At 37.8% G+C, this 15,799-nt stretch overlaps 1 protein-coding gene across 2 annotated transcripts in view; it reads left to right on the top strand.

The window, feature by feature from the left end:
• Positions 1-15,799, top strand: part of LOC127424329 (breakpoint cluster region protein-like) — a 70,660-nt gene that overhangs the window by 20,583 nt on the left and 34,278 nt on the right. For both annotated transcript variants that reach the window (XM_051669403.1, XM_051669402.1), the window contains exons 2-4: positions 9,986-10,170; positions 11,530-11,634; positions 13,289-13,474. In XM_051669403.1, the coding sequence (XP_051525363.1) occupies positions 9,986-10,170; positions 11,530-11,634; positions 13,289-13,474 (476 nt within the window). The remainder of the gene's footprint in view (positions 1-9,985; positions 10,171-11,529; positions 11,635-13,288; positions 13,475-15,799) is intronic.

Here is a 15,799-nt window from a genome sequence, read left to right as displayed (position 1 = left end):
AAAAAAATTGAGATTAGAAATCAAGGACCAGATATGTTAATGGTGAAGTTTCATCAGTGCATACTTGGAATTTTGTGTGTTTGCCTCATATGATTAATGAAGTCAGGGTTCCCTTGTTCATGGATAACCTAGAAATTAAAATTATGTTTTCCAGGCCTGGAAAAGTAATGGAAGTTTGTAAAATCTTAAAAAGGCTTGAAAAATACTTGGAAATTTCAGTGGGCAATTCTGTGTAAACTCAACTAGAGGTCCCCAACTAGAGGATCGTTCCAAGCAGGGGCATAGATTCCGGGGTGGGGGGTGGGTGGGGGGAGGTATAATCAAAATAATCAAAACAAGCAAGTACAACCCCCCCATTATTTATACCATGATCAATGGAAACATGTAAATGCTTCATACTGCAACCCCCTCACTGTTTCCATGTCCCCAAAATTTTGTTTTTGATATGTTTTTTCACTGGTTAAAGATGACCATAAATTATGATGAAAGCTAAAATATAAAATGCCATGGACCAATATAAACTGATTAATCCATTATTTTGTAGTTGGGGATCAAAATAATTTTCACTAGTGATTTTGGAGCAAAACATTATAAAACCTTAGAAAGGTGGTAGCATCATTATTTTATGTTTTTCTATTGACTTTGAGTCCACCACTAAATGTAATCTTAGCTCATAGATAATGTTTTTTGTTTTTAGGGGAACATAACTGCTTTTCATTAGTTCTAACTGACGTTTGAGTTCAGATTTTGGAATTGTGTGACCCGTTTAAAAATTCGAAAAGGCAAGACAAGTAACATACAGACATGACAGTGATACTTGACCTGTTTCCTCTGTGCATATATGCTTTTTCCTTTTCTGTTGTTACTTTTACAGTAAACAAGGAAAGCTTCATTTAAATAGCACCTTATAGAATAGTGTTTTTACACTTTTCTGCTTTACAGAAGAGACAAATACAGTACACATATGGAAAGAGATGCAAGGACATAATATTGAAAGAGTAAAAATAAAATACACAGAAACATGACAAATTAAGATATATAAATAAAAATAAAATAAATAGGGAATTTTTTTTTAAAGTTAGCAAGGAAAGAAAATAATTAAGCTACTAAAGCCAGCTTTTTAAAAGTGATAATTGAATCAACTTCTTGTATGTTGTCAGGTGAGATCGGATGTCAGAGTGTTTTATTGACTTAAGGGATTTAAAATAAAAGGAATGAGTAGCCATCACACAACACTAGATTTGAGTTTCTGTGATATCTTTTTATGATGTTGCTTCAGTATTGTTGATAGAATGTTGTAGACGGTGTGTCATAAACAGGAAGTTGCTTAATCCAAAATAGTAACAGTTGAATGGCTGTCAGTCCACTGAAGAGCTTTTTTCCTGCCTGCTATATTTACATCATCCCCCTTCTGCAGGGAAAAAAATGTCCACCGGTTGGTCTTTGAGGTGTTACGGAAATTTGCGACACAATAACCACGTTACATCTAAAACAACCATAATAGCCACATGCTTTTGATACATACATACTTGTATATACATGTAAACCTGCCACAATTATATTTTCACAGTCACGTATGTCCTGTTGATCTTAGTTTGCCTCAGAGGTCTTTATATATGAGTTTAGAGCTTTTGACCGCTTACACAGCTGGTATAGTTTTGATCCAATCACATGTGGTCAGGTGAGACGCATTGCTGTTTACACCTGGTCTATTAAATGCGTCTCCTGTGACCACTTGTGTTCAGATTTTTGAGAGGAGGTCTCTGATTTCATAACGACATACATCAATAACTGTCAGTGTGTGTTACTGCATGATAATAAACAGCAAAAAGTCAGAAAAGACAAGGAAAGTGCGAATAGAACCGGCACGCTTTTTCTCCGAGGTGCATTTGAAATTCAATCTAAGCACAAACACAACGCTTAGCGCAAAATTATCAGTTGTTTCAGTGGAGTACCTGTGTTAACATGAGCTTCAGATGTGTGTGCTTCCATCTGTCACTTGAATTTTGATATCAGACACACAGAATATCTGTGAAGTTCCTGTGCTTGTGAATGTGTTCGCTTTTTCCAATTTTTATGGTCAGACTGTTATTTCCTTTTAAAGCCACTCATAACCGGCAAAGCTTAAACTCTTGTTTTAGAGCTGAGGTTGATTGACAGGTGAGGGGTGGTGCTTCGCTGCTGTCTGGGATGCATAAAGCAAAGATAAGCGTTGACAAGTTTACATTATTCTGACATCCTAATTATTGCAATTATTTGGTCCCTTTCAGGAGCAGTGCTGAAGATTGACTTTATTTGTATTTTTTTGCACAGGATAGAAATGTTACTATTGCGTCATGAGTGTGAAACCTGCCTCGTGTTGGGTTATATGTGATGAGTTTGCATGCTTTCTCTTGGTAGTGCATTTTGGAGAAATGATGCAAAATTGGATATTTGTGTGCATTTTTAAAGGTTGCACAATTATACTGTTATAATAATTAAAATGTTATAATTAGGCATGCAGGAACAAATGCTTGAATTTTCTTCAACAAGCTAGGAAGCTAAAATTTGGATCGAAATTTTCATCTCAGAGCAGTCTCTAACAATCTGTAAAGTTTTATTAGACAGCATTGAAAACCATTTGTATGTAGTTTATTGTTTTTCTTTGATTTACTGAATTGGCCCTTTTGTGTGAATCATTCAAGATTTTTCAGCACTAAAGCCCACCCCAAGTATTTACCAAAGTTTATATTATATATATTTTTAATATTACAAATTTTCTGTAACTAAACATATTGGGAATTATGATACTGCAAGTCGGGGGGGCCTGGGTAGCTCAGCGATTAAAGATGCTGACTACACCCCTGGAGTTGCGAGTTCAAATCCAGGGCGTGCTGAGTGACTCCAGCCAGGTCTCCTAATCAACCAAATTGGCCTGGTTGCTAGGGAGGGTAGAGTCACATGGGGTAACCTCCTCGTGGTCGCTATAATGTGTGGTTCTCGCTCTCGGTGGGGCACGTGGTGAATTGTGCGTGGATGCCGCGGAGAATAGTGTGAAGGCTCCATATGTGCTACATCTCCGCAGTAACACACTCAACAAGCCACGTGATAAGATGCGTGGATTGATGGTCTCAGACGCAGAGGCAACTGAGTTTCATCCTCCGCCACCCAGATTGAGGCAAGTCACTACGCCACCACAAGTGCATTGGGAATTGGGCATTCCAAATTGGGGAGAAAAGGGGAGAAAAAAAAAAAAGACACAGCAAGTCGAATACTTAGATAATTCAAATTGTAAATATTTTCATGCCAAATATTGACTTATTCCTTGTTGCTTTGATTTATTTCAGAGCATGAGCTGCTGTAGTTTTAACCCAGATTTAGAAAGAAAAAAAAATCTTTATTCTGTATTATTGAATTGCTGTAAACATGTATTGCAGTTTTGTTATGGCTGGTCTCTGAGGCTTATATAGCATACTAGCTTTATATTACTATATATTATTGTTGCATTTCAGACACAATTTCTTAATAATTAATGTATCCTACCAGGGAAAATACATTTTTACTGCTTTGTTTCTTCAGAAGCCTTTTTAAAACTTCTTGTTTATATCTGTGAATTTGTATGATGGTGTTACATGAGAGCATATTTGGTTGGACAAGTGTAGACATGAAATTGTTCAAAGGAATTCTTGCCTTGGACTGGTGAACTGTGGCTCTTAAATTTTTATCAAAGGGTTCTGGCTGTGATTCTGTAACTTCATCTGAGAACATATTACACATATTACATGTTCAAACACATTATATTGTACTACCTGTATTGGCCTTTTTATGATTGTTTCACAGACCTCTTAACAGGCTAAGTGTGTGGGAGCATATGTATGAGTGTGTGAGTGGTTGGGTTATATGTAAATGTGTGTTTTTGTTGGAAAGATGACCTTGCCACACGCATGTGTGTTTCCTGTGGAAAGTTGAGTGTCTTGGTCACACATCCCCACACACTTCCTCAGTGGCTGATTCACGGTCATGGTGACCAGTGGCTCTGTTCCACACCAGCTATTTCTATCTAAAGCTTGTCATTTTTTTTACTTAATACATGGCTAATTGCCAAAGAAATAAAAGAAAAAGAAAAAGACTAAGGGACAAGGTTCAATTGTACAGTTACCAGTCATTATGCACATTTTTAAAATATTTTATCGTGCAATTGCGGAATTGACCAAAATAAAATAAAAAACTTATTTCAGAGAGCTATGTAATAAATAAATAAATGTAGCATTTTTGCAATATTTTTTGTTTTTATGATTTCTTATAAACTTTGTTTTATGACTTTTGTGCAGAAAGCCTTGGGGATGTTGGGGACAGGAATTGTTTTTCTCATAATCTCAATGCTAGTGGCTAATCACAAAAGAACACATACTGCCCTTTGGCATGGCTCTTCCTTCTACATTCAAACAGCATTCCTCTCAAACAGAGACCTCTCTCTATCTGTGTAATCCTCTTATGCTTTCTCTCTTTTTCTCCTGATCTCTATTTGTTCAGGCGCTATCTATTATTCTCTCTTTTTAACAGGCCACTCAACAGGTCTGCCTCAGTGTTTCCGGAGTCCTCTCTTTCCTGTTTCTCTGTGAGGTGATTTAATTCCCAGTTCCTCCCATCATTGCCTACTCTAAACATCTTAATTTACTCCAAAAGCCTGTAGACTACTGAATGATTTGAGTCTGTTGCAGTGGAGCTCTGACCAAAAAACAACAGGAGAGTACAGGAGAGACATTTTCAGTAGGTGACAGTCGTGCTTCATTCTTTGAACAAACACTGATTGCTAATGATTTGAGGAGTCAACTGTTTATTAAACTTCATTCATCTGTATAACCTGGTTCTCAGCAGAAAACTGAAGTGAGAACAAAAATATCACAGAAAGCCATAGCAAGCTGCAAGTGTAAATGTATAAAAAGTAAAAAAAAAAAATTTAAAGAGGAAGTGAAACCGTAGGTATTATTCCACAATAAATGGAATAATTTGAAACCATGGATTTTATGAAACCAAAAAATAGTTATTTTTATATACAATGCAAACTTATTTGGTATTTTCACCATGCGTAAGTGTTCAGCAATGGATGTATTGCCATTGTTTATGTTTTTCATGAGGGGAGTATCTAAATATTATCAGATTTGTCAAAGACAACAGCTTAAAAAATGGGAGAGGTGGCATATGCAATGTTTGTTGCTGCTAGGGTTTACAACTGTCCCGTTGTAGCCAGGAAGTCCCATATTTTCGCCGAAATTACAAAGTCCCATACGGGACAACTTCGCTAGAGACATTCAATACCTTATCGTGTTGGGGAGGCATCTCTTTGGGTGGGTAAAGCCAGTGTCTGTATTAATGTAAAAGAGGTTTCCACTGCTTTGGCTGCCCTGTAACATATTTTTTTAATTAATTAATTTGTAATTAATTTTTTAATTAATTCTATTTATTTATCACACATTATACATTTGCACATATACAGTGAAATTCTTTTTTTCACATATCCCAGCCAAGCTGGGGTCAGAGCACAGGGTCAGCCATGATATGGCACCCCTGGAGCAGATAGGGTCAAGGGCCTTGCTCAAGGGCCCAACAGTGGCATCTTGGCAGTGCTGGGGCTTGAACCCCCGACCTTCTGATCAGTAACCCAGAGCCTTAACTGCTGAGCCACCACTGCCCCCTGGCACCACATATACATGACATATGGCTGCATTCCATTCAGAAGTGATCATCCTTATGCCCCGTTCCCTTCAAAAAACCATACTGGGTTCTACTGTTGAAGGGCATAATAAAATGATCATACTGAACTCACTTTTTAAGTAATAATATAATAATTCAAGTATAAATAATGGGGGGGTTGTACTTGCTTGTTTTGATTATTTTGTGACATATTAAACTGTTATTAATAGATACTTTTTAGAATTGAATGGATTATATTTATAATCAAAATTTCTCTCGCTTCGTCCGCCATCTTGGATTTTTTTTTCCGTCGATCTCATCACGGTGCATTCTGGGATCGCTTGCTCGGGGAAGAATACATGTGATCCTACCTTAGAATTTGGCCAAAAGGAGATATCTTAAGAGGCAGGATAATTCTGGGTCTGGGTAGCTCAGTGGTAAAAGACGCTGGCTATCACCCGCTAGTTTGAATCCCAGGGTGTGCTGAGTGACTCCAGCCAGGTCTCCTAAGCAACCAAATTGGCCCGGTTGCTGGGGAGGGTAGAGTCGCATGGGGTAACGTCCTCATGATCACTATAATGTGGTTCGTTCTCGGTGGGGTGAGTGGTGAGTTGAGTGTGGTTGCCGCGGTGGATGGCGTGAAGCCTCCACACGTGCTATGTCTCCGTGGTATCGCGCTCAACAAGCCACACGATAAGATGCGTGGGTTGACGGTCTCAGATGCGGAGGCAACTGGGATTCATCCTCTGCCACCCGGACTGATGCGAATCACTATGTGACTACGAGGACTTAAAAGCACATTGGGAATTGGGCATTCCAAATAAAAAATAAATAAATTAAAAAAAGAGGCAGCATAATTAAGATACCTACCTTTTGGAACAGCCTTCGTGTCGGTAGCGTGCCTGTGATGTCTTAAAATGCTGCCTCCGGAGGACGCTCACTAAGTTTTGGAACAGACCCTATGTCTTCTTGTCACATCACCTGACAAAACAAACCATCACACACAACAAATGACGGAAAAAACCTGCATGAATCCGATCTGACTGTTCTGACTAAAACACATTAACAAAAAAATGTTTTAATCGGATTCCAAACCACCTTCCAAAGTGGTTTGGAGCAGGCTTGTAAATATCGGATTTTATGTGTTTTTGTCCTGTTCAGACTACAAACACCTTACAGATTTAAGTCAGATAGGCCAAAACAACCAGATTTTTTCTGCCCGTGTGAACATAGCCATAAAGGTGAAGAGGAAAGGAATAGTTTATAGTCTCAAAAACAAGTGCAAAGTTCACACTTTGCATTGTTTGTAAAGCAAGAGCTGTTAGTTATCAATAAGAGTAGATTTCACCATTGATGGCCCTGACTGACTGTCTGTGTGTGCGTGTGTGTGTGTACACAACTGGATAGTGCTTAAATCAGAGTCTCAGAATAACCAGTGCTTGGGGCAAAAATGCCACTGAAAATGACAAAAATGCCCCTTGTGGTTAATTCCTGTTCCAATTCCAATTCCAATTTTTATCTAGCCTTTGATATGTTTCATGATCTTCTATTCTGTATCTAGTAATGTGTTTAGTGTTTCTGCAGACAAGTGACATGTGGCGATCATATATCTGTACATATTGTCTCAGAAGTGAGTGTTGTTGGATGTGTGGCTAATACAAATTGATTTTTGATGGGGGGGAAAAAACCCTGACATTTCTTAACATGACGTAACCACTCCAAAATTTTAAACAGAAATGCAAATACATCAAAATCCCCTGTGACAGATATTAGAGAGCTGCAAAACCTGTATAAGTGTGTTTGTTTATGATATCTTGTGCTTTATTTACAGCTGCTTTTGTATTTGATTTGATTTTATAGGTCACAGCCATCATTGTTCAGACTGAGAATGTATTTCAGTATTCAGTATTTGTCAAATGGATGATACAGTTATGCCATTTTTTTTATAAGATTCAGGAAAACATGCCCTCAAAGGTAAAATATACCACAGCAAATCAAATATTGGACGGAAAATATCTGGACTGTAGCATCAGACTTCCAGTGTTGAAAGTGTAAGAAAGACACATGGTCAATATGCGTACATCTGAATATCTTGCCAGTGCTGAGCTGTTCAGACTGGGGAAATGAATGACTGTTTGTAGACAAGTTACTCTACAAAAACAGACAGAGGAATAACTCACAATTGTCACTGTTGCTCACAACATAGTCTTTGGGGATTCATAATTTCCCAAGCCAGTGCTGCAATGAATCACACTTGATGTGAAGGATAACCTTAATTTATAGTAAATTTATGGGCACATCAAATCTGTGTTCCTAAAAAGTTAATGAGTTTTGTCCACTTTGTTCAGTTTTACAGTGCCTGCCTTGAACAAAGGTAATATTTCAGAATCATTACATATTATAATACAGTATATCCTCTTGTCATTGCAAACCATTTGACTTCCTCTCTTCTGGGAAGACAAAGGGAAACATTTCGTATTTTCATGTGACTCTTTTCCAAAACGAAAACATGTTGTGACCAAATCTCATCTGCGCTTGCGCATATTCAAACATGGATGCCAAATGTCACTTGTTCTTCTGTGTCTCAAAGCTGATTGCAACATGCTGTTTCAGTATGCAGAAGTGCGAATGAGAGCTAAGAGGGCAAGATGTTCAGTGAATAACAGCTTACATTTAGCTGTGTTCCTCACACAAAACTATTATATGGCTTTAGAAGACTTGGAATGTAGCAGAAAGTCATATGGACTACTTTTGCAATATTCATGTTACTTATTTGTCCTTTTTGGAGCTTCACAGCACTTGGTCATTAAAAGCTTTTGGATGGAAAAGAGCAGCGATGAGTTTTTTTTTTTTTTTTTTTTGGTGAACTATTCCTTTAAGCACAGTTGTGTTGAATATTTATTCTATTTGAGGTTAATTTATTTGGCTGTAGCTTAGCAGCTGTTCCTCAATTTTAAAATCCGAACATGCCAGTATATTAAAACGGCATTACTAATGCAGCTTTTCATCCATGCAGCCCTTAATCCTCATCAATGGTAATTAAAACAAGAACAATGGTGTTGAATTATTCATTGCTATCGGAGTGATTAAGAGGTTTTTGTTTCTGCTCAATATGGCCTTGCCAGTCTTCTCCTAAATGGAGTGCTTTGACTTTGGTTTCATATTTCCGCCAATAGCTGTCGTGGTTCTATGTTTCATATTGTCCTTTCACTGCCAGTAAAAGAGTGTCTCAGTCAGGACAGAGGCATGACTTGGACTCCTCTAGTCTTTCATTGTTCATTTGTTGTGTGAGGCTTGAGGAATAATAAAGAACTGACTCGACTCGATTTTTCTTGGTAAGTATCATTGGTATTCCCTGGATTTCTGTAACAAATCTGTGTCACAGCAACAGTCGAAAATGTTGGCTCAAGTTTAGCCAAAAATTGCATTAGAAATGCCTCTTATGTTTTGTTTGCACTGTCCTCAACAAATGCTATATTTTGTGTTCCGTTTTTGTGATTTTTTTTTTTTTTTTTTTACAAAACAGTTCTACACAACATTCCTCCAAATCTATCTTCATTTATCCAAGGAAAAAAATACAATTCAATCACTGTTTTACAACACACATTTATAATAATTTAGTTGCTGTGTCATGTATTAATGATGAACAGGAGGTTTAATTGAGGCTGTAATTTAGAGAGGTGGCATATAATGTTTTCAAGAATAAATTTTAAATGGGTGATAAATTCCTAATGGCTTTAGTTGTCTTCGCTAGGCAGAATTTAGCTGTTGCTTTCAATTATATGTCAAGGTCTTAATGCTGAATAGGGAGAACCTCTGGTGGTAATAAATGCTCATTTGGCAAGGGTTGCAGTCCTCTCTGTGGATTAGATTTAAGAGATTAGAGATGTATGAGATATTTTCTCTGTTGAAGGACGTATTGATTATATCAAGCACTCAAAATTAGGATGAAAAGCTTGAATTGAGAACCCATCTGTGGGTGTTTGCCACTGTATTGTCAATGGAAATTATATTATACTGATATTATATTGATGATCTATATTAAATGCATTTTGCTTTATTTATTTATTTATTTAATGATTTAAAGATCCCATGAAATCACTTGACAAGTGCAGTTTTGTTTCCTGTGTTAATGTAAATATCTGCTTATAGGTAATTTTGTCAACTTTTAGGAGTACATATAAATGGCTTCAAAGTACATATACATAAACTAAACATCATAGAACTCCTTTTGATATCAGATATCTTTCAAAGTAAATGAAATCCTTTATTATTACTTTTGACCTGACCTCTCTGCTGTTTCCATTTGCAGACATCCCATTTGGTGGAACCCCACCTCCAGTATACACTTTTGATGGTGACCGAGGGGAGGACCAGTGTGTGCAAACTGACCTTGCGTCCCACACGGATGACTCCCTCTCCTCCCCGCGCCTTCACCCGAAGGGTCGAAGCATTAGACAGATTCCCTCCTCAGGATCCCTGGAGTCCAATAAATTAGTAAGGGACATTCAGACATAAAGGCCTAGTTTTAACCTTCATGCTGTGGTAATGCACACCTCTGTGTTTTGTCATAAAAAGAGGTGCTCCAGTTCTTTCTTCTGTATGATGAGTGTGTATCACTAAATATTTTATTAGCAGTGCTTACTAACGCAAGCAGCTCTGTAACTTTTGCTCATATTTAAGGTTAGGTAATAAAAAAATAAATAAAAAAAACTTAAACCCTAAGTATTAAACTGATCCCATGCTGTTATGTGTGCTACAGAAATGAATGATACATCAAATCATGTGGCCTCTTGATAAGAAGTGTGCTATTGCTTTTTAAAGTGATTTGACTTTAGTGGATGATAAAGTGGGCGAAAAATTTCCATGCACTTATATTGATAGAGGAACTCGAGCCATATCTAGGCTTTTTTGACTTAGGCCAGTAAGCAACCACCTAGCAAATACCTATAACACCCCACCATCATGTCCCCGTGGTTTGCATGGTCAAGCACCATGATCGTTTCAGAAAATGTAAAAATTTAGCTTTCAAATAATATGTAGCCGATTGGTTTGAAATTACTACTGCTTTTTATTCATGTTATTTTTAGCATCAGTGTATTTCACAATAATCATCCTCAAAATCATCTAACATTCATGCTAATTCAAATTTATGTATGCTCTGAACTTTTGACCTCCATTCCATATCAGTATATGGGATTACCTGGCCTTTAGTTCACCTCTGTAAATCTGTATGGTTTTGGGATTATTTTTATGTGGATTACCCCACAGAAGAATTTCTAGGGCCTGTAGACTGGAATGTGTGGTTTTGGCTGAACTGCAAGGCCCGTAAAATACTCTACGCAAATACAGTACATGAACGCATATGCTTCTAGCTATGCAAGCTTAATTTCATGCATTGTTGCGTTCTGAAATGTTTCAAACCGCAATTCAAAACACTACACAAGTACAAGTTGCAGTATCAGTGTTGCCACAAGGGGAGCTATAGCCGAGACTGGTGTGAACTGTCGACTTCTTCAATGAGTTTTCTCTTTCAAGACAACTACTGTACTGGCAGAACAACAGTTTAAAGAGAATATTGCTGAGTAATGAAGTTAAAGATAATGTACAGTATTCATAGCAATTTGAATGAAAACAATAACACCCTGTTTAATGGCACAGACTTTTGAAGGAAACTCTATCGCCCTCATGAGTACTGAGGCTTGTTACTGCCACAATAATGCAAGAACAAGAACGCACGTTAAGTGTGTTCAAACGGACTGTGTATGCTTGCGTTAAGTATGTTTCTGGCCTAAATGTGTCTGTGTAACTGGGACTTTCTTCATCCTCTCTACTCATCTCTTTGGACATTCCCAGATGGAGCTGGATGTAAAGAAAGGGCTGGAGATGAGGAAATGGGTTCTATCAGGGATCCTTGCCAGTGAGGAGACCTATCTCAGCCACTTGGAGGCACTCTTACTGGTGAGTAATATGATATTCAGATCCAGTCCAGAGTCAGAAAGTTATTTGTTATAATAGATTTATTAAAGGTGCACTCAGTAATTTTTTTTCCTCGTTTAAAAAGTTTCAGTAAAATATCAGTAACCTTATAAAAGCTCTTTTATTCTACATGGGGTGGGGGTGCCCTCGTGGGGGCAGCCATGTTAGGATCACATGACTAGCTGAATTCTACTCAATCTCAGTAACTGCCCTGTTATTAGACACTTTCATTCATGGATTAAATTAATCCTGGTTTACTGTGCATAGTGAATATCTACAATGTTTGCTAACTGAAAACTACTTTGTTTAAATGATGCAGCTTCCAGGCCACTAGGTGTCACTGTAAGCCAATGTAAGTTTCTTCGACACACTTCAAAAAATAACTGAGTGCACCTTTAAAGCATTAAGGGGCAATATTTTTGCTCTGGTGTTGATTTTAAGAGGGCATTTTATGAGGACATATTTAGTTTTTTAACCATATAAAACACACGGGCAGATTCACTAAACACTTTTGCGTGTGGTATTTCAGCGCAAAAACCTACATTTTATACACTCACCTCAAGCAATCTGTTTTAGCAGGCGCCATCAGCACTGAAATTGCGCTGCGTCAATGTCATTCCTTTCTATGCAAACATGCCTCCTTTCTATGTAAATTAGGCTCATTGTAGATTGCGCTTCATTCACAAAAATTGCCTGGTGCAGTTTAGATTGCGCTGTTACCGCCAAATGAAAGTAGGCTGTAAAATACAGTTTATTTAAAAGATGTGTTTGTGAACATTTTCAATCGATTATATCAGCAGTAATTAATCAAATAATCATCAAAAGATGGAGAAGAGTGTTATAACCTGGCATATATCCAGATGTGTGGTGTCGTCAAGCACACGTTATGCATTTTTAAGAGATGATCCAGGTGTCTGGATCAAAGTGATGCTGTACAGTCCCGGCAGGGTGTGTCAAATACAGTGGTCTGCGGCATCCTCCACTATAGAGCGCTCAGAATCAGATCGCAAGATCAGAATTGCGCGTGCAAATTGCGCTCAGCGGCGATTTTGTGGTTGGTTTGCACTGTTGTCTTAGCTGCATAATTTCATTAGTGAATGGGCCGCTAAACCAGCGCAGAGAGTGCATGCAAAAAAATGCCACTTATTGGCTGCAATTCATTCTTGGTGAATCTGCCCCACAGTGTGTCTTCCATTTATGTCAAATACTTCAATTTATTCAATTTAACAGTTCAGTTTTTGTTTCATTAGACCAGAGGACATTTCTCCAAGAAGTTATTTATTCATTAAAATACATTGTTAATCTGAACAATTAGGCTGTTACCAATAAAATCAAATTAATATCAACACATATTTTATGTGATAAAATATACGGAAATATATTACGTTACAAATAAGGAAATAAAAAAATAAAAAATTCAATATCTGGGGCATTTTTGTCACTTTAAGTGACATTTTGCCCTGAGCCCTGATTAATTTCTGACCCTGGCTGTGTCTGTTTTATCGCACACTCTCTCACTTAAGAGGGTGAAAGTTTGCTATTTACAGTGGTACTGAGCTTTGCACGTTACAGTGCATCCAGAAGCCTACAAATGAGAGCGCACTGACTTCCTTTAACCCACTGTTCTTTATCACAGCCTATGAAGCCCCTGAAAGCTGCTGCCACCACCTCCCAGCCCGTGTTAACCCTGCAGCAGATAGAGACCATTTTCTTCAAAGTGCCTGAGCTCCACGAGATCCACAAAGACTTTTATGATGGCCTGTTACCCAGGGTGCAACAGTGGAGCCACCGTCAATGTGTGGGCGACCTCTTCCAGAAACTGGTGAGCAGCGCTTTGCTTAATATACACCAGTTTATTATCTATTAGGGCTGGACGATATGACTATATAAACCCCACGAAAGCAGAAATGCGTAGAGATTTTATATGCGTTAATAGTGTGGTAGGTATATTTGCGTGGCTACCTTTAGGCCGAATGCCTTATTATATTTAAACGTAAGAATGATGAAGAAATATGGAGTAATGTAAAAATTCAGGGCACAAAAGAAAAAAATAATCAAATGAGATGAAGTACCTTTCATTTGTAAAATCTTAAATTCACTGGATTACCCAACAATCGTCATTACCACCACGTGGTTAATTAATGTACAAAATATTTCCATTTGTATTTCAGGCAAAAATAGGCATATCATCATGACATATTGCATTACAATGATGGTCATACCACCCACCCTTATGCTCTTGAATTGATTTTGCTGCTTCATAATAAACATTAATCTAATAACATACCATTGTAACTATTATTCATCATAACGACTTATTGAACAGTCACTCGATGCCACATGTCCATGTCAAATTTGGGTAATCCATACATGATGTTTCTGTCAGACATCCCAAGTGAGATGTTTTTGAGACAGTCTGTTAAAGTAATCATCATCAAAGCCTGTCTCTCCAGCTCCCTAAGGAAAGTTTCCTTTGATAACTGGTTTAGTGAGCTCTGCCAGCAACAGCCACATCATTCCATTCATCACAATTAGCTGTGGAAACTGAAACTTTACCCCCATCTTTAAAGACGCCCACATGACCTGCCACTTGCAAAGATGAAAGCTTTTCACAGCCACATGACTGCAAGAAAAGCAGTAAGGGGGTCTTTCTCATAGATTAGTGGGGTTTTAGTCAAAAATGCTGGGGTTGAAGGTATTAGGGTGTTGTGGCTTTGGACATAGATCTCATTTCAACTTAGGAGGACAACAAACAAGATATTTTCTTTACAATATTGATTGTAATGTTGACATATTAGCTCTGTTTCAAAACCTATTAAGCTGCCAACAGTGGCAGCATTTTAGGGAAGGTAAGAAATGTTTATTATAAATCTGATTATGAGCCTAATTCATTGGATACCAAAAACTATTGATAAAATATTGGTTTGTCTAATTAAAAATGTACTGTTTTCCCCATATTTTTTTATTTAATTTTATTATGTATTTATATGCTTATTAAGGCATTACGCATTCCAGAAAAAGTGCTCCGCTCTGTGCTTGAGAGGATGATTGTTAGCTTAGCAACACGCTAATGTCAAACTCTAATGAAATCTACAGTGACACAAATCTCTCGTGCGGAGTGCTATTTGTGTGGCGCACAGAGATGCTGCCTAGGTAGAGTGTTGCAAATGGTTCACTCCTGAGATTCCATTTCTGTCAGGATGCTGCCTTAGAAGGTAACTTTCTATGTAGGCAATAGATACAGAGGCAGCTCACCAGGTTTTGATACAGACCTATTGCATACCCCTACGTCTATGGTTGTTGCTGTGAAATTAGAGGCCACTAGCCATAAATGTGTTCTTGAGTTGCGTTAGTGTGACTAGAGGCTGTGTCCATTCTAGCCTTATTTGGATTGTTAATCCCACAGGGATTATATTGTTAGCTGCAAATACCTGTGGTTATTATTTGAGGCATTAGTGACGTTAAGCATTTTGTTGCTTGTTCCGTTTTCTTTGTCCCTGTGCATTTGGATGTGTTTGTATGAAGATGTATTTGTGGGTTGTGAATCGCGATATGATTGTGATTCTTTGTTTTGTGTATTCCAATTCAAAATTGTGATATTGTGATCTTGCACTCATTGTTTCTTATTCATCTTCATTGGACTTTGGGACTCCTGTTTTACTTCACATGGAGTCATAGAAGCAGCATAGAGTATAGGCCCATCACTTAGTCTGAGTGGTGGTAAATCTCTTTTTTTCCCAAAAATATTAATAAGTAAAAACTTTGATCTTGCCCTTAGAATACCGATATTATGAGGTAAGCTTACACTCGCCGAGCAATTTATTTGGAACACTATGGTCCTAATAAAGTGCCCAATGTGGTCTTCTACTGTTGTATCCCATCCGCCTCAAAGTTCAATATGTTGTGCATTCTGAGATGCTATTCTGCTCACTACAATTGTACAGAGTGGTTATCTGAGTTACCGTAGCCATTCTGTTAGCTCTCAAAATCTCTCATCAACAAGGCATTTCTGTCCACAGAACTGCCACTCACTGGATGTTTTTTTGTTTTTGGCACCATTCTGAGTAATTCTTGAGACTGTTGTGTGTGAAAATCCCAGGAGATCAGCAGTTACAGAAATACTCAAACCAACCTGTCTGGCACCAAA

Source organism: Myxocyprinus asiaticus, chromosome 33 (genome assembly GCF_019703515.2).
Source record: "Myxocyprinus asiaticus isolate MX2 ecotype Aquarium Trade chromosome 33, UBuf_Myxa_2, whole genome shotgun sequence".
NCBI lineage: Eukaryota > Metazoa > Chordata > Actinopteri > Cypriniformes > Catostomidae > Myxocyprinus > Myxocyprinus asiaticus.
Note: the sequence above shows the minus strand (reverse complement) of the source record. Positions and strands in the feature narration are given on the sequence as shown.